The sequence below is a fragment of the Pagrus major genome, chromosome 17 (genome assembly GCF_040436345.1).
Source record: "Pagrus major chromosome 17, Pma_NU_1.0".
Lineage (NCBI taxonomy): Eukaryota > Metazoa > Chordata > Actinopteri > Spariformes > Sparidae > Pagrus > Pagrus major.
The window spans coordinates 18,119,105-18,143,750 of NC_133231.1; the positions used below are offsets into that span (position 1 = coordinate 18,119,105).

At 43.5% G+C, this 24,646-nt stretch overlaps 1 protein-coding gene across 6 annotated transcripts; it reads right to left on the reverse strand.

Moving 5' to 3' along the window:
• On the reverse strand, window positions 1–23,634 carry shc1 (SHC (Src homology 2 domain containing) transforming protein 1). Of its 6 annotated transcripts, none has more exons than XM_073485057.1 (14): window positions 23,444–23,524; window positions 17,366–17,411; window positions 9,986–10,150; window positions 9,702–9,772; window positions 8,184–8,247; window positions 7,064–7,183; window positions 5,006–5,059; window positions 4,568–4,619; window positions 3,254–3,380; window positions 3,008–3,155; window positions 2,632–2,689; window positions 1,711–1,827; window positions 657–913; window positions 3–556 (listed from the first exon to the last, which is right to left on the reverse strand). In XM_073485057.1, the coding sequence occupies exons 2-14, from the start codon at window positions 17,375–17,377 to the stop codon at window positions 428–430; spliced, it is 1,374 nt and encodes a 457-aa protein (XP_073341158.1). In that variant the 5' UTR covers window positions 17,378–17,411; window positions 23,444–23,524; the 3' UTR covers window positions 3–427. The 6 variants fall into 6 exon arrangements, with proteins under 6 accessions (XP_073341159.1, XP_073341158.1, XP_073341156.1 ...); XM_073485055.1 differs by having other exon boundaries at window positions 7,064–7,207; XM_073485058.1 differs by lacking the exon at window positions 17,366–17,411 and having other exon boundaries at window positions 1–556; window positions 23,444–23,634.
• Between the last annotated feature and the right edge of the window lie 1,012 nt (window positions 23,635–24,646).

Here is a 24,646-nt window from a genome sequence, read left to right on the forward strand (position 1 = left end):
ATAATCGCAAATTAAAGATTGATTTCCTCTTTTTAAAAAAAAGAAGAAAAATTGCATTTTTTTTTCTGCCCCGTTCTGAAAGTAGCACAGGGCTCCTCCCTGGTTCACAGTAGGCTGTTGAGAAATTGCAGCAGTGCTTCTCCGTTGTGGAGGGATGCGCCTGATAGTTGGTGGGGTCAACGACTGCAGGTCACAGTTTGGCGTTCAGAAAGGAGAAGGTGGCAACAGCAGCAGGTGAGCGAGATTTTGCAGAGAAACTGGTGATTCTTTTTTGGCTTTCTTTGCGATGGTGTGTGCATATGTATTCTTGTGTATGTGTGTTGAGTGTAGTGTTGTCGTGTGTATTATAGCATATGTTTGTCTTGTGTTGGATTGCTGCAGGAGTGCGTGTATATTTGGTGGAGTTAATTCATTGGTGTGTGTAATGTCAGGCCCTGCGCTCCACTGGCTGTTGCAGACACACTTCGCTACCAGCTGATACGATGGGGAGTCTGTTGTCCATGTGGTAGCTGATCAGGTGACTCACACTTTCAAACCGATGGTCTTTTGTACGGACCTAAAAGACAAAAAAAAAAGGTTAAAAAAATGTATACTTCGCCCATCCATGCTTCTATACTCTCTCGCCCTCATGTTCTCCTCATCCCACCCCGACTCACCACTCCTTCTGGGTCGACTAGTAGCAGGTGTTTGGGCTGACCCCCCTGCTGTCCCGTGAGGACGTACTGTCCGGGCGTGGTCCCAGACTCTCGCACCAGGAAGTCTCCATCCCGGGTCAGCAGCCTCTCTGCTTCCCTGCGACTTAAGCTGCCGTGGAACCAGGCCTCACACTGCAACTGCTGCACCAGCGGGGGCGCTGCTGTCACTGAGCTTGGGCCACCGTGCCCAGAGACCCCCAGGGCATCATCAAATGGCTCTTGGGAAATAAGTACACACACATTTGTATAATTGTATTTCTCTGCAGGAAACTTCATGCCTACATAGGAAAATTGACTTTAGTCCTTGATGGTCTGAATTTCTATTTAGAAAGATTGAACCACGTGGTTTCTGACAGCTGTGTGCCAAACACTGATAGTGGGCTGCGTCTTTAATGTAAAAAGGCTTTACTCAGTCAACCAATCATGTCACATAAAATGCCCCTGTAATGGACAAAGGCACTCTAATCCCCTTATCTTCCTCCAGGACTGCCTTCTGTAGGCAGCTTCACTCTTCAATTAGCCCGTCATATGGAATGTACAGCACACACTACTCTGCTCGTCTCTTTAGTCAATAATTAACCCCCTGTTCTTTCCACATGGTAAAACAATTGCACATTTGAGTCACCAGTAATGTTGAATACAACCCACACATCTTGTCATTCATTTACAAGAAATCATGTTAATTACCTTTAGTAGTCATTTAGTTTGGCAGCAAGGTTGCTAGTTATCTGCACTAAGTCAGTGTTTTTTTAGATAACAGTCCATTTTAACTTGATTTATCTAGGGCTGCAACTAATGATTATTTTCTTTGCCGATTAATCTGTCAATTATTTTCTCAATTAATCAATTAGTTGTTTCAGTCAGAAAATGGCAAAGATAACGTCCTCAAATGTCTTGTTGGAATCAGAATATTTGAGTAATATTTCACTAATTTAATAGCTGGCAACTTATCGATTAATATAATAATAGTATAATATTCTCAAGACAGAAGAGATAGATCGGGTAAGGCACTTACTCATGTCAAAAGCATCTCTATGAGCATTTCCATTGGCTGCAACTGGGGGGCGGGGTTTATCCACATTGACATATGAAGGGTCATCAAACAGTTCTCGTCCCCCGTCTTTGGCTCCCACTGGAAAAAAAAAATAAAGACACTGGTGACCGACTAGCACTGGCACATCTTCCAAATCTGTCATCAGCATTAAATGGCATTTTTAAATTGGGCTGCACAATTAATCAACATCGCAAGTGCAATATCCAAACAGCAGAAGCTGCAATTTTATGGAAAAGGTCAGTGTTGTGATGAAGTACTGTGGTGCTGCAGAGGTGCCCTGAAGTACAAATCTTGTTCTCCACATTTGTTTGGTACACACCCAATGATGTGATGTCACATCATCATCATTACAAAGGCTTTTTACTGAAAATGAAGATTGTGATGCATTCCTGCTAATCGTGAGTCACCATATCGTGCAACCCTATTTTTAACCAAACATGACAAGATAAAGATAAAGAGACGAGTCCTGGAACTCCCTACTTCACGACTTTAAAAACAGCTACCAAATTGCGGTTAACTCAGCAACATGCCTGTAGTCATTTCTAGTTTTTAAATGTAATGATTTCAACTGTGTGCTCTACTGTATCTTGCCACACTCACAGAAACCTCTTTTTATGTCATTTCTATATTCTCTCATTTCCATAAAAGCCCTTCTAGGGACGAACTTTGATAAATCAGCATTCGCTATAAACACAATGATACTTGCATGGGACAGCTGTTTTCAGTTAGTCTATGTATACTGTATCTCTCCCTACCAAATAAGACATACATAAATAATTGAGAGAAGAGAAAATGGAGAAAATGTGTGACTGAATTCTGTCGTAATAGTAGCTTCAGTCTTTCTCCAGAAAATGCAGACGGAAGGGTAGAGACAGAGCTCACCTGGTAGAGGCGGCAGCGGCTGCTTGTGAATGTCATTCTGACCTGGCTGTCCATAAGGCTGCAAAAACAGAAGCATATAAACAAATAATGAGTCACAGCCACATGTGGGTATACTCTGGTGTATGTACACAAATAAATTCCTATTAAAAAGATTACAACAGGTCAGTGATGATTTGTCTTTCACAAATGGAGTGTTTCCCAGCTGGGTTACTGCTGCCTTTTACACTTCTTGGCAATTCTGATTCATAAGCTGTGTAGTTAAAGGATTCTTAACAAGTGTATCATCATTAACCGCAGTATGAGCAGCGTTTGGATGTGTTGAAACACGTGTATGAGTATCTCATCCTCCTGTTGTGTTTGTGTGCACTTTTCTCACCAGCGTGGCTCCTGGGCGGGTCCTCATGTCAATCAGTCCACCAGGGGGAGGCTGTTTTCCAGGGAAATTATTATAGTAAGGGACGTCAGGAGGCGGAGGAGCCTCGTCATCTTCTTCCTCCCATGCGGAGCCGTCAAACGGAGCCATCCTGGAAGAAAAAGCAGATAGAAAAACAAATTAAGGGTGACAAAATCTAAACACAAGCCCATGTTTTGGGCTCATTCAAGTGACATTTTTCGTATCTACCTGTCATGAGGCGTGACCAGTTTCGGCGGGTTCTTTAGGTACTGTTTAAACCGCAGTTCAAAGGCCTGGCCGATGGTGCTGATGACTTCCTGGGCTAAACCCTCTGAACACTCCAGGATATGACATGCTGAAGGAGAAGAGGCACAAATGACTAATAAGAAAGCTGTAGCAACATGTACTTGAATGCAGCTAGACAAATATATTGACATGCAGGCAAAGTACAACCCTGATTCCCAGAAAGATGGAACACTGTAAAACTTAAAAACAGAAAGCCATTATTTGCAAATCAGTTTTGATCTATATTCAATTGAAAACAGCACAAAGATGTTCAAACTGATAAACCTTATTGATTTTTGTAAATACACTACCACAGTGTCCAAATGTTTTTTGTAATCAGGGTTGTAAAAAACGGATTTTCAGCAACAGCACATTCATTTTCCCCACTTTTTCCCCATTATTCCTCGATTTGCAGAATTACATGAATATGAATAATATTTAAAGAGTTGTTGGGTGTTGATGAAGGTTCTCAGTCATCCAGGTCATGGTAATTCTAAGTGTTGTATCGTAGGCAGCTGGACGTGTTTCAGTTTCTTGAAGATGTTTCACCTCTCATCCAAGAGGCTTCTTCAGTTCTAACTAACTGGAGGGGAGTTGCAGGCTTTTAAAACCTGTGTGGGGGTGTCCTTACAGAGGCGTTAAGGACACGTGTGAGCTCTGAGTTTCAGAGATGTTAGGACCACTGAATGGTAGTAGAACCTTAATGTACATGATGCATCCCCAAAGATTTTCAATATGTCTTTCAGGTGCTCCTGCGCTCTCCTGAGCAAACCAAGAACAGTATTTTTTTCCTCCATTCGCCATCATGGCATGGAAAATCAAGCCACATGCTCACATGTTTTGCACATAATCATGAATAAAGCAGATTGTGCCAAACAATTAAAAACAGTCCTGTGACTTGTTATGCCTATATAGTGGTAAATGTACTGTTTCTTCCTTTGCTCTGCACACTGTCTGTACTGTCTAAGCTCCAGTGGGCGGTGTGGCAAATTCAAAGGAGTATAAAAAAAATAATGAATAGAGCTGTTTCAATTTTTTAATAGGATTCATTTATATGTTAATAAAATAGCTTGTTCGTTGTTGTTTACAGTATTTGCTGAAAGTGCAATCTCACAATGTGTTATATATATATAATATTTGCTACTCATGTATCAAAGGATCAGAGTTCTACTCAAACCAAGAGCTTGAAAAAGTCAGCAACACAGCAGTATGAGTTTTTATAGTGTCTATATTGAGTGAAGGTCTCATTGTGCTCACCTCTCTGGTTGACTGGGTCTTTGGCCACATATGCTACGTACTCAGCCGTATCCTGAGGGAGACAGGGGAGACAGTTAGGGGAGGAGGGGAGGGGAAAAATTGATAGAAGGAAAAGGTGAAGGGCAGGTTCAGGATAGAGAGGTTGAAAAAGATGAAGAAAAAAAAGAGATAAAGCAAAAGCTGCACTCTTTAAGTCATGAGAGAAGTTAAAAACATACATTGAACTGAAATAGAAAAGACCGGAAGTGATGAGATCAAGCTTAGAAGAGAAGGACTGCAAACCAGCGAGGGAGGCAGCAATGGGGTGAGTGGTATTCATAGGAATAGACAATGACAGAAGACAGGAAGGAAGGATATGCAGGCTGAAGAAAGATGGAAAAAGGCCAGAGTGAGATTTGAGCTGAGCGAGAGAGAGAGAGGGAGTGTTGGGTGACTCACTGGGTCTCCTCCAGAAGCGAAGGAGATGGACTGCATGTGATGATTGGCGATTATCTGTGGAGGAAAAAGAACGACAGGAAGAGAGAGGGAGAGGATAGAGAGAGAGAGAGAGAGAGACAGAAGGAGAGCACGTGGGTGACATGAAGTATGTGGGAAGTGAGATGAGAGCACGTGGATGGAGAGACAAATGTGGAATCATTACTGAGAAAAGTGCTTTTCTCCTCCATTGAGCGGCATCAACTGCAGCTGAGATAAAAACTAAGTAGGGACAAATGGATGGAACACCTTTTTTAACAGTCTGCAACAACCGCCCATGTTGGATCAATAACAGCACCAACACTTGCTAATGCTCCGTGCACAATGTGTGGTCTGTATCTGAGGTTTTATTTTTGAATGGGTATATGTGCACGGCATGTTTCTTTGCGCTACGTGTTAATGTGTACGCACTGCACTGCTACTGTATACCATCTCCCCGAAGAAACGAACATCATTCAGCAGCTATTAACTCATTAGAGGTCTAAGAGGAGGATCACATCCTGCCCCTTGGCGATGGAGGAATGAGGATGATGGTTAAGAGGGATTTGTGCAGCATCCAGGATAAACGAGGCAAACAAACCAGAGAAACTCTAAATTTATCTGGGAATCCCTTGAGTGGCCCAAAATATCACAGAGGTAATACCTTGAGTGGTAGGTTGTGGTTTATAAAGACACGTCCTGGATGTGAAAATCCATTAAAAAATGTTTTTCACATCGTTTAGGTCCGATCCACTGTGAAATTCATGGTAACTTAAATCTGTTTGTATCATTAATTTGACTGAATGTAGTCTAAATACATACTGCCCATATGAAAAGCAAAAGGTAACTGTTTTATGTATTAAAATGTCAAAATGCACAATAAAAAAAATGGTTATAAACTATTGATTATAGATATTACAATATCAGCATTTGTATTTGAGATACTGAAAGAAAAGCCCTGCCATTGAAATCTAACTCAAAGAGGTTTTGATCCAGACTTAACAGTGAATGTATAAAATCTTTACTACCACAGAGAGCTGTAGGGGTGACGTATTTTTGTAGGCTAACCCTAAAGTTAGCATTGCCCCGGTTCCTTCAACAAAAGGCCTATGGGATTTTTCAATTGGATTTTGGATTATTGCCAAAAATAACATTTAACTATAACTTTGTCTCCCTCAAAACACAGTTTTTAAGACATAAAAATACTTTATAATTCAATTGTGGGACATTTTAATGATTTAACCCATTGATTTTGAGACGAGAGAACTGCGAGTGCAGAAATGTTAACTGCTTTCCAGGTTTTAGGACTCATTACTCATTACTACAGCAGTTACATCATTACTATTGATAAAACTCATGAATTAATGCTGAAGTTATCCAGCTACATCAAGTTATAGCTGGCTCCAAGGGTTTTAAAATGAGTAGGCTGATATTATTCATAAGCTACAGTAGCCAAGATTAGTTTTATAACATAAATAAGGGTTATCAAAACATCAACATTAAAACTATAACTAGCTGATTCCTCCTTAGGGTTAAGAGACGGTTTACCATAACCCTCTCTCTGCATGGCTCTGGGTATAACGTAGTCACCGACTGTCATTCAAACTTGCACATGCTCGGTGAAGTTTCTCTTTTAAGGTTTATTGAGAATTGCTCATCCAAACTACTTCACACTCAACACTGCACTTCTTTGGGTGCTCAGCTATACACCCATCAAATATGAAGTTGTTGGGATGAACATTTACCGAGAAAATTCAAGGAAAGATATGCATCCATACATACAGAAACATTTCTTCCATTTTAGTTAGATCATTAACAATACCAATGCAGCGTACACATTGACACAAGCCTTAAACCCACATGAAATCCCTCAAACAGAGAGATCCTCAGGTTCACACTGCTTCAGTAAACACTGCACAGGCACAAGTGCACTCTGGATACCAAACATACCTTTGGCTACAACTAAACTCAACCAATAATTTCTGACTCTTAAGAAAAAGACACACAGCAGCATCTTCAAGAGCAAGCTGGTTCCAACCTAACCTGTTTGCAGTCGGAGGCCAGCAGGTTGAGGCTGCTGGTTGAGATGGTGAGGCTGATTGTCATGCCAGCAAACTGCAGGTTACTCTTCCCCAGGATGGAGGTCAGACAGCGAGAGGAAGGCTGCGAGGGAGAGAGATGTGGTCCCTGAGTGACAAACAAACAAGGTGTGCAAACAGAACCAGCCATTTTTTTTTTAAAACTTCAACAAGGCACGATAGTCCATTGAGGGCTCCCTGGCTGTGCGTGAGCATGTGGGTGTATGTGTGGAAATGCCTGTGTGTGTGGGAGGGAAGAACAGCTGCGATTGTGAAAGTGATCCTGTGTCCAAGGCCAACTGTGACCAACAGGGAGTAGACGGGACAGTTTGCATACTGTAGGCTGGCCCAAGAGCATCGCGCAGACCACGCCAGCGCTATTGTGCCAGCCCATTTATCCCAATCCACCGCCTGTTCTCATGGCATTCATCCATATCTGCTCCAGAAAATTTGGCATACGCTGTGAGAAAAACAGCATCAGGACAGGATGCACTGGCTCAGCCACATTAACCTCAGTCCAGCCAAATCCTTGGGACTAGACTTCTTTAATCTATTCTGGTTTGCATCCTATAACTGTGTTTTGTCTGGTGTGCTGCTCTGCCAGACATTCCTTGGTCAGAACCTTCTACTGCAACAGGCCGCTGGATTTAGCCACCTGTTTATGGACTGTTTGGGTGGATGTTTTTAGTTTTACAGGAAGACTGTACAGACACACGTAGTCTTTAAACAGCAGACTGGCGGCTCTGCTCTGTCTGCTGATCTGTAGTGCTACTTTGGCCTGACACTGGCTCCACACAAGCTACTACTCCGCCTCTCCAGCCTCCCCTGTGACAAGAGGGAGGGAAAACAGAGACCAGAGAGTGATTGGTAATTACCTGCGAGTAGTCCACTGACCACAGAAGTGTACAATCAGCCTAAATCAAGATCTGTTTGTGTGTAAGGGAGTGTGTGTGACCGAATAGCCAACTGACCACAGAGTGGACAATCAAGCTAAATCTAGCTCTTATCCAGAAAACCCTTCCCACTTAAGCTGTATAAATAAATAATGGCCTGTAAGGGTGTGTACTAGTGTGCGTAGTGTGTACCTTTCTCCTGCGCTGGGCTCCTTTGGCTCCGGGCACTGCCTCGCACACCACAGAGATGGCCTCCCTGCAACATTAACAGCATACAGGAGTTGCAATAGCATGTCATTAACCCTCACACGTTCCCGGACTCACAATTATGCAAATTAAACTAGATCTGGCAGCGGGTGATTGAATTTATTGTCCCTCCCTGGCAACTGTGCTACGGAAACCAGAAGGAAACCACCAGGATTCCAGTACATTCTAATTTAGGTGCTGGGAGAGCTGCAGGCGTGTATATACACACACAAGCATGCATATGCAAGCAGGCACTAACATAGAGAGAAACGAGTAGAAGCAGACAGGCAGCGAGCAAGGAAGCAGCCCCTGACATATATGAGAGGTGAGAGGTGTGTGTGAGTGTACGGCTGACGTATCAAGGTTAAACAAAACTAAAACTAATAGAATGTTTTCGTTTATTTTTTACTCCTCGTGTGTCGTCACATTGGACTTCACGAATGCGCCTGAAACAGAAGAGTATAAAGCAGCATGGAGGCCAGTGACACTGATACAGTGGTTGCTTTTCAAGATCTTTTGCTTCAGTCTGTTGAAAGATGTTCAAGTGCTGCTCAAACAAAAAAACAGATGGAAAAATATTCATGCGCCAATGTTCTTTACTTCAACGCGTGTCATAGCACCAGAAATAGGCTCCGTGAATAAATGCTGGTTGTACCCTTTTCTCAATGAAAACAAAGCAAGACGTTAGTGGGTGTCATTGGGGTTTTTTTGTCCAGTGTGAAAGGTGCATAGGTGTGAAAGAACATTTTTACTGAAATAAAAATGTAAAAAATATAAGCAAACTGTGTACTTGTAATTCTACAGGAGGAGTCATGATCATCATGTTGCATAGTCATCATGTTGCATAGCCATGTTTCTACAGCAGCACAGAACGGACGATGCAAACACTGGCTCTAGAGCAGGCTTTTTCTTATTTTTCAAATTTTTATCAGCCACCATAGGGTAGGGTGAGATGAGGGGTGTTTAGTTGGTTGCAATCTACAACCACACTGCTACATGCAACTAAATCCGACAAACTAGACCTTGACAAATACCTCCGTGTTATAATAGAAAAAAACCTGAAACTTAAGAAAAACAAAGTTTTTTTGGCCTTTTATTGCTTTATTGATAGGATAGTTCAGAGATTGACAGGAAACGGGATGAGAGAGAGGGGGGATGAGCAAAGGGCCGCAGGTCAGACTCGAACCCTGGGCCGCTGCAGCGAGGACAAGGGACATGGGACGCCTGCTCTACCAACTAAGCTAGTGGCCGGCCCAACGAAAGAAAAACGTAACATTTTTAAATAATATGAGCGAACCCTCTCTGGAATCTAACTGAAACTGAAATGAAAACAAACATTTGAAACGCAATGAAATGGAACAAAAAACTAATAAAAAATACAAAACTAATTTCTCTGTCCCACATGCACTAATGAGAAATGAGATGAGAGAAAGTCAGCAGCAGACGAGCAGCGTGTCAACTCACCTGGTGACCTGAGTTCTGGTGTTGAAGTCCAGCGCTCGCATTGACTGTAGCACTTCCACGCAACCCATGTACTGCCCAGGAAACAGGAAGGCAACACATTAGTGTCAGACATTTCCTACATCACAGTCCCATTGGACATATGGAACACAACAGCAGGAAGAGAGCAATGGTGTTCTTTAGGTCATTTCTGTCTGTTTCTACAAATGTGAAAGAAGTGTGTATATATGCAAAGAAACTGACTGGAAAGAGGGGTGTGAAGTTATATATTTTAGTGAGTCACTTACCCGTACAGTGTAGGAAACACCGGCGGTGCTGACCACACTGTCGGAGTGCAGCCAGCCACGGGTGGGCTTGTTGACAAAGGAGCCATGGCGCGTCCACTCATCTCCTCCCAGCTGCCCTCCTTCCACCCGTGCCCTCCTGGACGCCCCTCCCAGCCGGTTCATGTCCTGCAGAGGAGGTCGAGGAGGGGGAGAAGGAGCAGTTAGAGGGGGGAGTGGGTGATGGAGCGGAGGGGAGGAGCTAGAGCTGCTCCTGTCGTCCCCAGAGGACTCGACAGGCGCCTGAGGGTGCTGCGGCCTGTTTGAGGCCTTGAGTCCTGGGAGAAGGGTGGCAGAGACACCCAGACGAAGGGATCCCATCCTGGGAAAGAAGGAGCAGAGGGTGGTGGGGCTGTTCTCAGCCGGGCGGGGAGAAGAGGGGGGCAAGATGGGAGTGAGAGACGAGGAGGAGAGAGAGGAAGGTAAACCAGGGGAGGGAGTGAGCGGGGTGGCAGGACTGGAAGGAGGGAACGATGATGGATTGGAGTTTGTTTCATCAGTTGAGCTCAGCGATTCACTCCGAAAGTGGGTGTACTTGGTTTTTGGGACAAGCTCCATAATGAATCTGCAGTGTCAGTTTTTATATCCGCGGCAAGTCCACACAGGAGCTAGTGATTCAATCAAAGTCTCTTTGTCTTAGCATTCAAAGTTTCTCTCGAAAGGGACACACAGCCATCTGTCTGTCTCCCTTAACGTAAGAGCTGCATCCATCTGTCTGGTTGTCGGTCCTCCGCTCATTACCAGGCAGCCGAAACCAAACTGCTTCAAAAACAGCTTCACCCACAATGAATGCAGAATGAGGAAAGGTGCAGAGGAAAAGTGGGGTGTCCCAGTTACTGGTCGAATGCAGATGAAAAAAGTTTGTTTTCAGTGCACTAGTGCAGATCATGTTGTCATCAGTTAACTTTTATATCTGCGCCCATGTTCACTGTGTTCCCAGGGACTGATGATGACATGCTCTTAGCTCTCCACAAAGTGTTCATCTTGGTGTTTATGCCAGAATGTAAAACAATATCTGTGAGTATCTTGTCCCAGCTTAATAGCCTCTCAGTGAGGGCCAGTCATCCAGCTGTTACCAGCACCATGGAGAATCAACACAAGTGATTGTCTCTCAATGCCCCCTTGCATGTGTCTCACTGCTCTGATGGGTGCGCACTTGTACGTGATGTGTTTGCATGCATGTGAGGCAGTATAAACCTTTCCTGCCCACAATGCTTCTTAGATTATCTGTGAATGTGTGTGTTGGCGTGTGCACATGCATGCACGTGTGAAGCAACTCCCCTTGGCAGCTCTATCCTGCTTGACACAGGCCCATAAAAATCCTATTAGCAGCCAACGCAAGGGGGTTGCGCGCACTAACGTGGCAGCAACACACACACAAACATACAATGCACAGCACCAATTGGTTGATACTACAGTGAGCACCTGCAGAGCTCAACGAAGCCTAGAACTGCTAAAGAAGAGAGAGGAGGCTTACTGATGTATGGCTAGTATCCAACGCAGCACACTTTCTTTAATACCTACTTCTCAAATGCACTCGGACTCCTCTTTTACTCCCTCTCCCTCTTCCTCCAAATGGTTTCATGTCCTCTCTGAATAGCCCTCGTTCTGTCCCTCCCTGCGTCTCCCTCTTCTTCTTCTTCTTCTCTCCTCTTCCAGATCACTTCTGGCTCAGCCCCGTTCCCTTTCTCTGCACCCTTTCGTCCCCTCTCTCTGTCTCCCCTCTTCTCCTGGAAACCCTCTCGCTTCCTCCACACAATGTACTCTGCCAACCTCTGTCTCTCCAACGCCTCCGCCCTCTCCCGCGCCACCACTTCCTCTCTCCTCTTCCAGATGATCTCTCGCTCCCCCTCACCCCCTCCCTCGTCTGCTCGCCCGTTCTCCAGGCTGTCCTGTTTAACAGTCCCTCTGTCTAATATGTTAATGGTGATCCCTTGCCTTTCTACCTCTCGAACTTTAAGATTGGGGATGGCTAGAGGCTAGGCATGATCACCTTTTTAGACACCAGTAGAAAACAGAAAGAAAAAAAGTTAGTACTTAAGACTGGGCCAGCTAAGAAGAGCCCGTTCCTGACTGAAGTTCCTGATATGGCTAAAACAAGTGAGGCTGCCTTGGTTCAAGTGTGTTCCCTAAAACTGGCCACCTCGGTTTGGATGTTTTTTTTCTTACTGGAGCACCATTAGATAGTAGTAGGTTGAGTCTGAGATGTTGTCTGTGTCTGGTAGAGATACACACTGCAGTAGCACGGCGGTGATGTAACACCAGAGAATGTAGGTCATTGGCTGATGACGACTACCGGTGGGCTTGTTATGATGCTAACGAGACCTGATTGGTCCGGTTTGAACTCACAACCCAGGGTTCCCTGAATGGTGCTGGAGGCTCATCAAGAGTTGAAGATGAACTCGCTCAACCAGCTGGAAATGGTGTTATGCTGATCTCTCTATGCAATTCTCCTCTTACCCTGTTACTTTATTTCTGCCTGGTTCAAATAACAAGCCCAGATTGTAGTCAGTTACCTGAGAAAGGAGCATTGACACAGCCCCTTATGACGTGTTCGGGAATCACTTCCTTCTTTATCTAAGGCAGGGCTTATCAAGCAGCAGGTCAGCTCTCAGTTCTCCTACAAACTACCGTGCAGATGCCACATAACATCTCATATTCTGCATAGACCAACCTAGAAGGCAAGCAACAGTCTCTACACGTTAACAGTCTCTACAAACAAAACAGCCTGAAACAGTTTGACCTCAACAAAAGGCAAGGCTACACCTACAGTCCTGCAGCAAGCTTGCTGGCCAACACCTCAGTGCTATTGAGGCACTAGTCATATTTACAATCTGTTGACCTTTATTCCCTCACAGCCAAGCAAGATTTACACACGCCTTACCTAGACCACTTGCAGAACGTCGTAAATTTGGCACCAAGGTTTCAGTGATGCCAAGCAAAAGGGTTGATTTTTCCACTTGCTAACATTTCAGAACTTTACAGTGTCTGAAGTAAAGCAGGCCAGCTTGTAGTGGGCGCTGGAAGCATGGCAAAGGAACAGTCGCCTACACCAGTCTAGCACCACAGAGGGATTGTCTAGCAATTCTAGCTAGTCATCCATCTGGTCTTGGCCAAAAAGCACCATGGAGGATCCAGTCACACTCACGCACGGCCAGACAGGCTGGGATAATCTCCAGAAAGCTGTAAAGAAGTATGGCTGGAAAAGTCACAAAAGACACACGGTATTCAGACAATCAAAGAGCATGCAGAATAAACACAACAGTCTGTCACACCCCTAATAAAACCAGAAATTAGTCTTGAAAGGCAAAAAATCCAACATAAATGGACTAGTTAACACTAGAGAGGAATGTCCAGGTGTGTTCTATTCTCATACACGGGGTGCTGAAATGCTCTATGAGCAGAGTTAACCCTCACGCTGCTGCTGAGGATGTTTTAGAGCACAGAACACAGTGCAGGTCAGGTGACTGCAGAGGAGATGACCCTCTACATGAGACGAAATCCTGAGTCACCTACACACAGGCAGTAACAGGAAAAGACTGTCACAAACACAGCCTAATGATCAGTGATTAGTGGCCTTGGGGCCAAGCAGCTGCACAGAGTGATGTGTACAGGTGAAATCAGTACGATAATCCCATTAATCCAGTCAGTCCTGATAATTGCACATCAGCTAGACTGATGAAGATGGTAGTTGCTGCTGACAAAAGGTGAGATCAGGATAAGTGCAGCTGAGGCGACGCGTATGAGACGAAAAAACAGAATGGGGAGGGGGAGACAGGTGACCTGAAACAACCCTGATTCTCAGAGACCGCCGAGCTCCGCATAGACAAAGACTGTCTAGTAAAGACATGAAAAAAAACCCTGTCTAAGAGAGAAAGTCTAAAAAATGCTCACAACCATGGACTAATCAAGTCTGCAGCTTCTTATCTACTAAATATATACAATTACCTAATGGAACAGCACCAGTTTTAAAAGATAAGACAAGAAAAAACAACTTTACATCTTGTTCTGTCTGCAGCTGCCGCCCGTTGCTATGGCAACAGACATTAAAAGAGATGCCTGCGGAGGATATACGCCGAAAAGTCCCGACAGCCGCAGAAATCTTCAGACAAAGAGATAACTGCTTTGTCAAATCACACACCAGCAATTAGGTGCTGCATCAAAGGCTCCACTTTGGAGCTTCTTTTTCAGCCAACAGGAGGAAAAACTACAGACTCCTCCGAAGATCAATAGGGTTCAGGAAATGATCAAAGTTTGACCGGCGTCGCGCCAGCCATAAAACCCGATCAATGTTGACATCCCATGTCGGCTGCATGCACTGACTCGAACTAGGGCATGTAAAACTGTCTGTCTGATATCAATTCAAAAGAACAATAATCACTTTTCTAATAACAACAAGAACAACACGAACAATTTACTTATTTAAAAAACCCACTGATGTTTAGAAAACTTGCATAAAAACAACCTGAATATCTGTGCAGCAGTTAACAAAGATATTGATTGTATAACATCCTGCAGAGTTGATCTTATGCTCAAAGAGAATAGAAAATCAGAAGTCACAAAGAGAGTCTATATTTACAAAGAGAACAAAGAAAAGTAATTCAAATTGTTCTGTATAAAGTGAGTCTAATCAATTTCCCTAAGAGTTCTTTCTTTTTGTTAATGAATGGCAAAGCAGAAACCGTAGTTCCTCTTTTTTTGGTTTTAAAAAGCATACAGTTGATGATCCATGGTGATTCATCTAAAGATGGGCTCACATGAGAACCACATTAATGTTTAAACTGCCACAGACTGTCCGGTCATCCGTCCTCTCCTTCCTTTTTCTGGCTCCCTCGTTCGTCCACTCCCTGAAAAAAACGTGCTTCTCCTCTGATCCGCTCTTCCGCTCGATTAATTCACAAAGTCACTGCCGGCAGCTCCTCTCCATCTATCCTCTCCTCTGTTTGGCTCTTCCCTCTTCTGTCTCTCTCTCTCGCTCTCTTTCAGCAGATGGTGAAAAGGCAGCGCTGCCAGGATGGACAATGGCACTCCTTCATTGTGCTCCTCTTCTCCCCTCACGTCCGTCTCTCATTCCCACTTTCCTTCCACCTCTGTCTGTTAGAGGGACGATCACGCTGTCTGTCCTCCCCTCCTCCCAGTCTGGGTGGGTGATGCTGCCTCCCATTTTCTCTCTTACCATCTCTCTCTCTCTCTCATTCACACACACACACACACACACACACACACACACACACACACACACACACACACACACACACACACACACACACACACACACACACACACACACACACACACACACACACACACACACACACACACACACACGGCTGCTGCCTCTGCCCTCCCCACCTCCCATCCCACCTCCTTCCTGTTTCCTCCCCTCCCCCCCACCTCCTCTCTGCAGCCTCAGTCATTTAGCAAGCGTACATGTGTATGCACAGCAAGATGCTGCCCTCCTGCACGTTAATGCACACACTCGGGAGGGGAGATGAAGATGTGGAAGAACGGAGGGAAAGGAGAAAAAGAGATGGAGGAGGAGAGGGGAAGGGGGATGTTTGTGTGTACATGTGTGGGGAGGAAAGGCTGTCCATGTTGGCTATTCATGGCTCCTCCTTTATTCATGTTTGGTAACCTGAGAAACAGAGTGAAAGAGGGGGAGAAAGACAGAGAGGGAGGATGGAGACAGGAAGAGGAAAAGGGTTCACCCTCCCTGCACGGGCTGCTCGGAGTGTGACATGAGGTCACTCCATATAACCTTGATGAAAGTGGACAAATTCAAACAGAAAGCAGACAGACTGGCATTCACATAGTAAATATTCCCTGTGCTGCTACATGACTAAAGCTCTCTAGGGGGAAAGGACAGGTTATTACCAGGCAAGCACAATATCAGCTGAGTGATTCTGTAGAGGCAGACAGAAAGCAGAGATCCCACAGATTGGACCCGACATTCAAGCGTATCTGATGAGAAGGCAGTGTTGCGGAAAGCGGAGGAAACCACCCATAGAGTGACACAGGAAACCCAGCAGAGTGGATACTAGGCAAGGAGTCCTCAAATGACACCCCAACATATAGTCCCTGCAGTACTATGTTTGACCACCGCACAGTCATCTTGTAGTCAAGTAGTGCACTCAAGGATCAAAATCAGAGAACTACAGAGAGCTATAGAGAGTCATTCAAGGTAATATCCATCACTGCATACCACACGGTGATATGATTGGATGTGATTGGTGAAGACAGCACCCCTCCACCCATAGCCTGCACCATTGCCTCTAACCAGTGAAACACATGACACATTGTGGCTTAGGGTTGACATAAAGATGGGTTTTCTTTGTTTAAAAATGAATCACATTTTTCCAGCTATCATGAATTCATTTTAATAATACTGACATTGACAGTAACTCACTCAAACCACAATAAATTTACACACACAGGGCTGCACAATTACTCATGCATGATTAAATGCTGCAGCTTTGGTTTCAAGTTTCATGGCATGACTACTAACTTTTAGACAGTTGGCTGGGAAAACTTTTAAACAACATAAGATGCCAAACAACGACTAAAAGTCATCTGTTTTCTTAGATCACTGGCAGGGATGCAACAATAAAATGTATCATACTGTACTCTTCCTTATGAGACTTTGCTTTGTTTAAAATCTGTTGAATAATGCTTCAGTCTTCTGCTGCTGCTGGGAAACCAATTTAAATGGGTCAAAGCTCCACTTTTTCATTTCAAAGCCTGAAACATCACAATTTAATAAAGTTGAATTATAATAAAATGAAAATAAAGAACTGGGGCACATCTCAAGAAAGCTTTATTTCATTACGTACTTAAAAAAATGAATCTGAATTTTGTGAATTTTTACACTCCAACTACAAAAAGCCGTGTTCACAATGTCTGGACAAACTAATTTAGAGCATTTTTGCTGTAATTGTGCAGCCCTAAATTCACAATTCATTAACTATAAGACCAAGTTTCAGAAGATAACTGGGTCATGGATTAATTCCAGGAGGGTTAACTTCACAGGAAACATTCACCCAAAAATGAAAATGTTCACCCAGAAATGTTTCATGGACTTAAAACTTCCTCTGACTTTCCATCAGCACGAGGGTGAGCAGATAACGACTTGAATTTTCATTTTTTGGATGAACTTTTCCTTTAATGTATCCTTTAAACCCCTCATTAATCTCTAAATACCATCGTGAACACTGATTTTCATATTAGACATGAGTTTTTTCCTTTCATTTTGGGTTTACATTGTGGTGAGAAGAAGCAACCCCTTTGCCACCATGTCACGCTGTGTTTTTGACTAGCTGGTTGTAGGCTATCATTTGAATGTCTTACCATATATTCCATCGGCCAAACACAGGCTGCCTGTGGGTCTGTAACCCTAAAAACACCAAAGTGCACATCAGCACACTGTACACACACATACACACAGACACAAACTCAAGGAGCCAATCACAGCGCGCTCCAATGCCGCCCTTGTAGCTACTTGACTCCCAGCATGCTTTGCTCCCAGGATCAGCTGTGGAGAGGGGTCATGGGACCTCCTTGATATAAACAAGCCGGTTGATTAAGAACACAGAGACACAACATTGGAATAAGACAAGAGGCGGAGCATGATTAAGTGGGAGAACATAACAGAAAGTGAGAGAAGAAAGAACAAGAGTGGTAGGAGAAAGGCAATAACCCTGTGTGCATGTTGAAACACACTCTGTGGAATGAAAGGAATTGACTGAAAGGACATCATGTGTAGGCTGTTTGTGTCTCAGCTTGCCTGACACAAGTTTGTGAGTGTGCGTTTTGTTTCTGTGCATGAAGCTGATGGAATAACTGTGCGTGGAAGCTGCAGATAGTCAGTATTTATTAGATGAAACAGTCAGAGACAGACGGAGACGAAGCTCTGAATCTAATGCACACGCTGCAGGGCCACATCTGCTGTCTGCTCTTATACTGTTTCTCTGTCTGTGCGTGTGTTTGTGAGTCTGTGTGTGTGTAATCTGATTTGACCCGCCTCACTCCTCGCCCCCTTACGTACACTAGGGCCAAAAAAATGAGCGTCTCAATGAGTAAACGGGCCTAGTCACTGACCTTTTCCCTACTGGAGTACCGCCAGCCTGAGTCGCTGTCTAACATCAGTTCACATTACACAGACAAGAGAGACAATGATGAAGACGATGAGCGTAGAGGGAACGTTGGGAGGGAGCGTAAATGACAGGGGAAAACCTCACTGACTGGAAGAGATGTGCAAACACACATGTACAGTTGGACGGACGGCAAAATGGCAATCAAATTTTCAAAAATTAGGGGTGAGAGTGAACATTAGATTAGCCAGGCATTCAGCAGGAGGCCTTCCTGCTGGTTTCATAGCTCACCACGCACACAGCAAACATGTGAGCTGGCTATTTTGGGTTGTGCCACCACCCCCCCTCCACCATCCCGTCTCACCACACTCCCACACATCTCTATCTCCTTCCATCATTCCCTTCCTGCCGCCACTCTCTGGCTCTCTCCACTTGCAACTTCCCCCCTTGCCATAACGGTTTATGTGTCATGGACTTTGTTATTTCTTCACTTAAGTTCCCTGTCAAACCTTAATACTAGGAAGTGCTAACTTCAACGTGTGTGTAACATCCAGTAGTCAAATTGCCAAGTGCCAAAAGTCAACATATATTGCTCTGTCAGGTTTTATTTGTATATCCTCTGATCTGATCTCTTGATATAAGTCATTACTCATAGGTCAAAACTTTAAAGTTTCTCTTACTTTATGGCTGATTGTGTTAAAACACCACAAGCTGATGTGTTAAAGAAGTTTGGCTTGCTTATGGACAACAAAATAGGGTTGACATTCCTCAGAGTAAGGTATCTAAAAAGTATTGTTTTGGCAGAGACACCTTTACTCAGGTACATTTACATTTTACAATCCAGAGCAAAGTAGCCTTTGAGAGTAGGTGCCTTAACACGTATTGTATTGACACTAATATCAAAAAGTGTCCAAGGAAACCCAGTCCAATTCGAATTTCATAGTAACTATTAACCAGGCTGTCTTTTATCAGGTTGAGGTCAACATTAGCACAACTGAAGACTTGTTCCTGCTCAAAGAAAACTGAATGGAAACAGTCTCAAAAAAGTAAACAGTAGTGTTACAAATGTTTATAAAAGGTAGAAATACTTCTCAGCTCTTGGTCTGCAAACACAATTAAATTCATTCAGGATTATTCCGATCCCAAAACCAGTAACAGAAAAGCCTGATCCAGCCTAAAATGTTGGATCTGTATCGACGAAGAGTTGTCTATGCACCGATCCAATATCACATCATTTATTACCCCTGAAACTGGACCCTGATACTCCCAGCAGCGTTCTGTACACCTGTATCCAACTTACAGGCCAAGTAGAAAGCCAAGCGACTTGTTTATCTGACTTGTTTATCTTCAAGTACCTCAGCAAACTTGCATTTGTTTATATTTGTGTTTGTTTCAGTTATGAATGACACAAACTCTGTATATTCTCTGTAAATTAGTTAATGATTTATGAAGGCACGCACTGGTATCAGATTGGTACCAGTAGGTTCCGGTTTTGGAATTGGAAAAGAAAAAATGTTATTGGATTATCTCTAGCACATACTGCACACACCATTCAGAATGTGTTATCTAATCTAATGTTTATCTTGTAGTGTTACTTTACTTTTATTTTAAGTAAATCAGATTTCCAAGTCCCTGTTTTTTCTGCTGCTCAAAAAACATGGTTTGTTTTAATCGCTCATCTTTTTATATTGGATCTCCAAAAACAAAAGGCTTTCTCTGTCTTAAAAGTGTTTCATCACTCAGTATTTTCCGAGCAGTTAAGTATTTCCATGTCATGAGTGTGATGATTTATGACTCTCTGAAATCAGTATAAGGAACAATCTAGTGCATAAAACATAGATAACAGCTCTGGCAGGGACAGACCAGGAAATGAAAATTTCGCCTGCTCCAGACTTGATATCAACCTAACCCCAAAGCGACCTTTGATTGGCAGAGTAACAACTTAAACCTCACTACCAACACTTACACAGGCCATAAATGGACGTTGGAGCACTGATCTGCAAGAAAGAGGTGACTCCCTAGAATGTAATCTCTGCTTTCTACAAAAAAAGAGATTGACCAAGATAAAGACAAGAGAGATTTCTCAATTTAAAGCCCATGACACAACAGACCCACGGATACATTGTACATGTCAAAGCCAATAGAAAGATCAGAGCCTGCACAAAACTCCAAAAAACAAGCTAATCTAACTTCTCACTCTGAACATCACACAGGACACGATTTTGATCAAACTGTGGTTCACATGGTGTACTTAAGCATGTTGCACTCGGCAGAGCAGCGCAGGAGGAAACACAGCTGAGCCTCGGTCCCATTGTGTCGAGGTAGAGACGGACAACCACATGCTACGACCTCGAAAACAAACTCCCACAGTTTGTTTCCAGAACAAACTCACATGTGCACACACCAGACACGAACACAACAGACAAACGTACCCCCACACCGGCAGACAGACAGATATAGTACACACACATCAGACAAAGACGCAGACAAACACATCCTCACACGGACAGACACCCACACATTATGTCCTGTCAACAGTCTTGACGTGTTTAAAGCAGCTTAGTGCCTTACCACTGTGTTTTATCAATAGCTAGGTTTCAAGTATCACAAGACTAATGCAAGGCTAATATCAGCGCTAACATTCACTGCTTACAAAAAAGAAATCAAAGCTTATTTCTGCAACGATTGTGTGTGTGCGTTTGCGGGTGAGTGTATTGCTACGTGCACAAGAGCACACACCTGTCACCTGTCAAAGTAAAGCTGTAACAGTCACAAGTGTCGTGCTGTGCCGTCAATCAGGACCAAAGCTTTCGCTGGTGACTGATACGGTTTGAGCAGAATTGGACAAATCCAATTTTAATCAAGTGGATTTTGGATTGTGCCAACGCTGTGACAGAGCGGCCGAGATGCTCCCCGTTGACTGACAGATTGTGTACCCGGACTGTCCTTCCGTTTGTGTTGCTTTTTTGTCCTTGTATATGTGTGGAGTGTATGTGTGTGTTTGTGTTTGTCTGGCTTCTGACATGTGTCTGAATCTCCCATTTTTTTGGATCAGCTGTTGATTGGACCCTCTCTTCCCCTTCCACTTCATCAGCGGAGATAACTTCCACCATATAATATCATGTCAGGGCCTGCTGGTCTCAGTGGTGTGGCTGACCCTGATAAGAGCACTGAGCCCGCTTGCTCTCAGTCACCTCAATCATCAAGTAAGTGGTCGTAAGAAGTGGTGGTGCATAACTGTACGTTTACTGTGACTGTGTCCAGATTTGTGTGTGTCTGTGAGAGAGAGAGAGAGAGAGAGAGAGAGAGAGAGAGAGAGAGAGAGAGAGAGAGAGAGAGAGAGAGAGAGAGCACTGATAAGCTCTGTAGCTTATTTCACTGACCTGAAGAGCTTCAGCAACTCTGACACTGCCAGGACCTTTTTCTTTAAAGATGTTATTTTAGGACTTCAAGTTATTTTCTCAATGATCTTTTCTGTTTATTAAATGTCAGAATAGGCTTTTTTAATACATTTTTGGGCCTTTTTCACAGCTTTTTTAGATACAACAGCTTAAGGAGTGATAGGAAACGGGATGAGGTGGATGACATGCAGCAAAGGGACACAGGTTGGATTCGAACCCTGGGCTGCTGCGGCGAGGACAAAGCCTCTGTGGTTTGACACAGCCTCTGTACATGGGGCACCCCAAACGTCTGCACGATATGGTCACAAAAATCACATTATGATTATTTTGAGATATTGCGATGGCAACACGATTCACGATCAGTGGTATCATTTTTACATCATAACTTTCATTTTGCTGAAAAAAACCCTACCACAATCCTTATGACGTGGATTTGTTGGACTCTGTACCAATAAAACATGTTTTCTTACATCTGGAGAAGAAGATTTGTAGGCCAGGGCATCTCTGCAGCAATACAGTACTTCATTATAATGCTGTTTTGTCACACATTTTACCTCGATTAAAAAGCTTCTTGCAATTTGGATATTGAACTCGGCCATATTGTGATATCGATTATATTTCGATTAATTGTGCAATTCATAATTAGTGATCGACAGCCATGTCTTTAAAAATAAGTATTACATATTTTGGAACATAACATTCATGTACCGTTTCTTTGTGTCTATTGCAGAAACTACTATCAGTGTGTACATCTTGTAAAGTAAAGAAGGTGAGCTACACCTGGTGACTCGGCCCATACCCATTATCCAGCTACTTACTGTAAACAGCACTTAGTGTACAATCATTATTTCCCGAAAGGTGGCATATTCAAATGACTTGTTCTGTCTGACCAACAGTTAACGGTGGTTCTCAAAGTGGGGTCTGGGGACCTCCCTGGTGTGTGTGTGGGGGGGGACCCCAGCAATTTATTCTCACTTAATTCTATCTATAGGTAACACAATGACAAAGCATATGGCTATTTTGGTTATGTGTCATGTACACTTTCTGTAATAACACAACTCGAAGCAAAATCCCATCAGATCGGGGGCCCTGGGACAGAATCTTATCAAATGGGGGTCGAATTTGTGTCAGTCAGGTGTGTTTGATGTGAAACATTTTGACAACCACTGATATAAAACAAAGAAAAGCTGAAAATCTTTAGGTTGAAGGAGATCGATTAAGCGAGGTAGGCATCATCTTTACTTGGCTTATCAGGGGTTTGCCCAAGACAGAGGGATGTGAAAGTTACACTGATACTAAAACCCAAATATTTTTGGAATAACTGATGCCACTTCCTCCCAAAAGGTCTCAATCGGTGGACAAGACCAGAAAACATGAGCATGATCAACCAGGATCTCTCCACAATTTGAGCATATCACTGTATCGTAGATAACCACAAGGCATTATAATGACCTACTTTCTACCCATTGACTGGAAGAGGCATAAGCTTGGGGCCACAGTGTTGACTGCTCATCATACAGCGCTTCAACAGTGGCTCTTACTCCATACTGTTGCTCAACTGGCAGTTACTGACACTTGTGGCTCAAATAACAACACGAAAAGTCGTCCTGACAGCGCGAAGACGTGAAACATTCAGCTAATGTGTGTGTGCAGTGTCTGAACAGGAGCTAACTACATTTTTTTTTTTACAGCAGCAGCAGCAGTCCGACAGGCTACACGACACTGTGCAGCCTCAATATAACACAAGCAAACGACTTGACAAACGCAGAACAATGCTTCCCTGTGGCCAACACAAAGATACAAGGTGAACTGTTTCCTCAAACTTCTCATATGTACAACAACTGTCGCACAGCACACACACACACACACACACAGACACACACATCCAAAACCATGCCCCAAAAAAGTGTGGTCAACTTTAACGAGCAACTTACCAGCTCTCTTCCTCCCTTTCCCTCGAGTTGCCTCCTCCTGCCCACCAAGCTGCTGCTGCACAAACTTCAGCTAAAAATTCATCAAACAAGACGAAAAGTCGATGTTTTTGTCCGCCGGGCGCCTCGTACTTTTGTTTAACTTCATGAGAGATGGGTCTAAACTTCTTCTTTCCTCTCCCTTTCCTTCCCTTCCTCCTCCCCCTGCCTCCCCCCCTCCCCTCCGCGGCGGCCACGACAGAAGCCACTTCCGCGAACAAATGGCAACGTCATCTGGCCGCGGTGTGTGTGTGTGTGTGTGTGTGTGTGTGTGTGTGTGTGTGTGTGTGTGTGTGTGGCCCTGTTTTGCACCTGGCCCATTCACTGCAGATTGCGCAAAAGTAGAAATCCCACATCGCGAGCCACAAGTATTAACACAAAAGACACCTTAAATAAATACCACGTGCGAACAAGATGTTTTTGTCCTTTAGTCAAAACCACAAAAGAAGAAACACTTGTGTTGTCATCACCTTTATATCATCTTTATTAGTTGTACTTCCTTTGTCTACAGCAGTCCTGTATTGTTCCTTTGATGCTGTTATTGAGCCTATATATTGATTTATTATTATGTTATCACCATATAATTAGGGGTCGACCGATATGGCTTTCTCAGGGCCGATACTAATACAGATTATTAGAGATCAAGGAGACTGAAAACCGATATTGTGGGCTGATTTCCATTTGCAGTAAAAATGTAAATCAAAATTTCGAACAACCAGTGATGAATAAACCTAAATACAATTTACTCAAGTGCTGAATTTTGAGGTATTTTACATGAGTTTTTCCTTTATCTGCTACTTTATACTTCCTCTCCACTACATTTATTTGATACATTTAGAGGGCCGAAGTCACGCCCCTTCCCCATGGGACTTTATTTCGGAAAAAACTATTGATATGATACATACATATGATGTTTGTCAATTTAAAAGATAATCTTCAAGTCAAGAAAGTCACACTTTATCGTAATTAAAGTAAAATATCATCTATGTTAGTGTTAAATCGCTCAGTGAACTACATCGTCTCGCTCAGCACACGTCACCAACACCAACATGGCTGCCGACTTGGCACAGAGAAGATACTAAAAAACGATGAAAATCACAATAAATCTGGTCATTTAGACAGTTTTGTGAGCTGCTAATTTACAGGAGCAGCTCTACAATGTTTTAG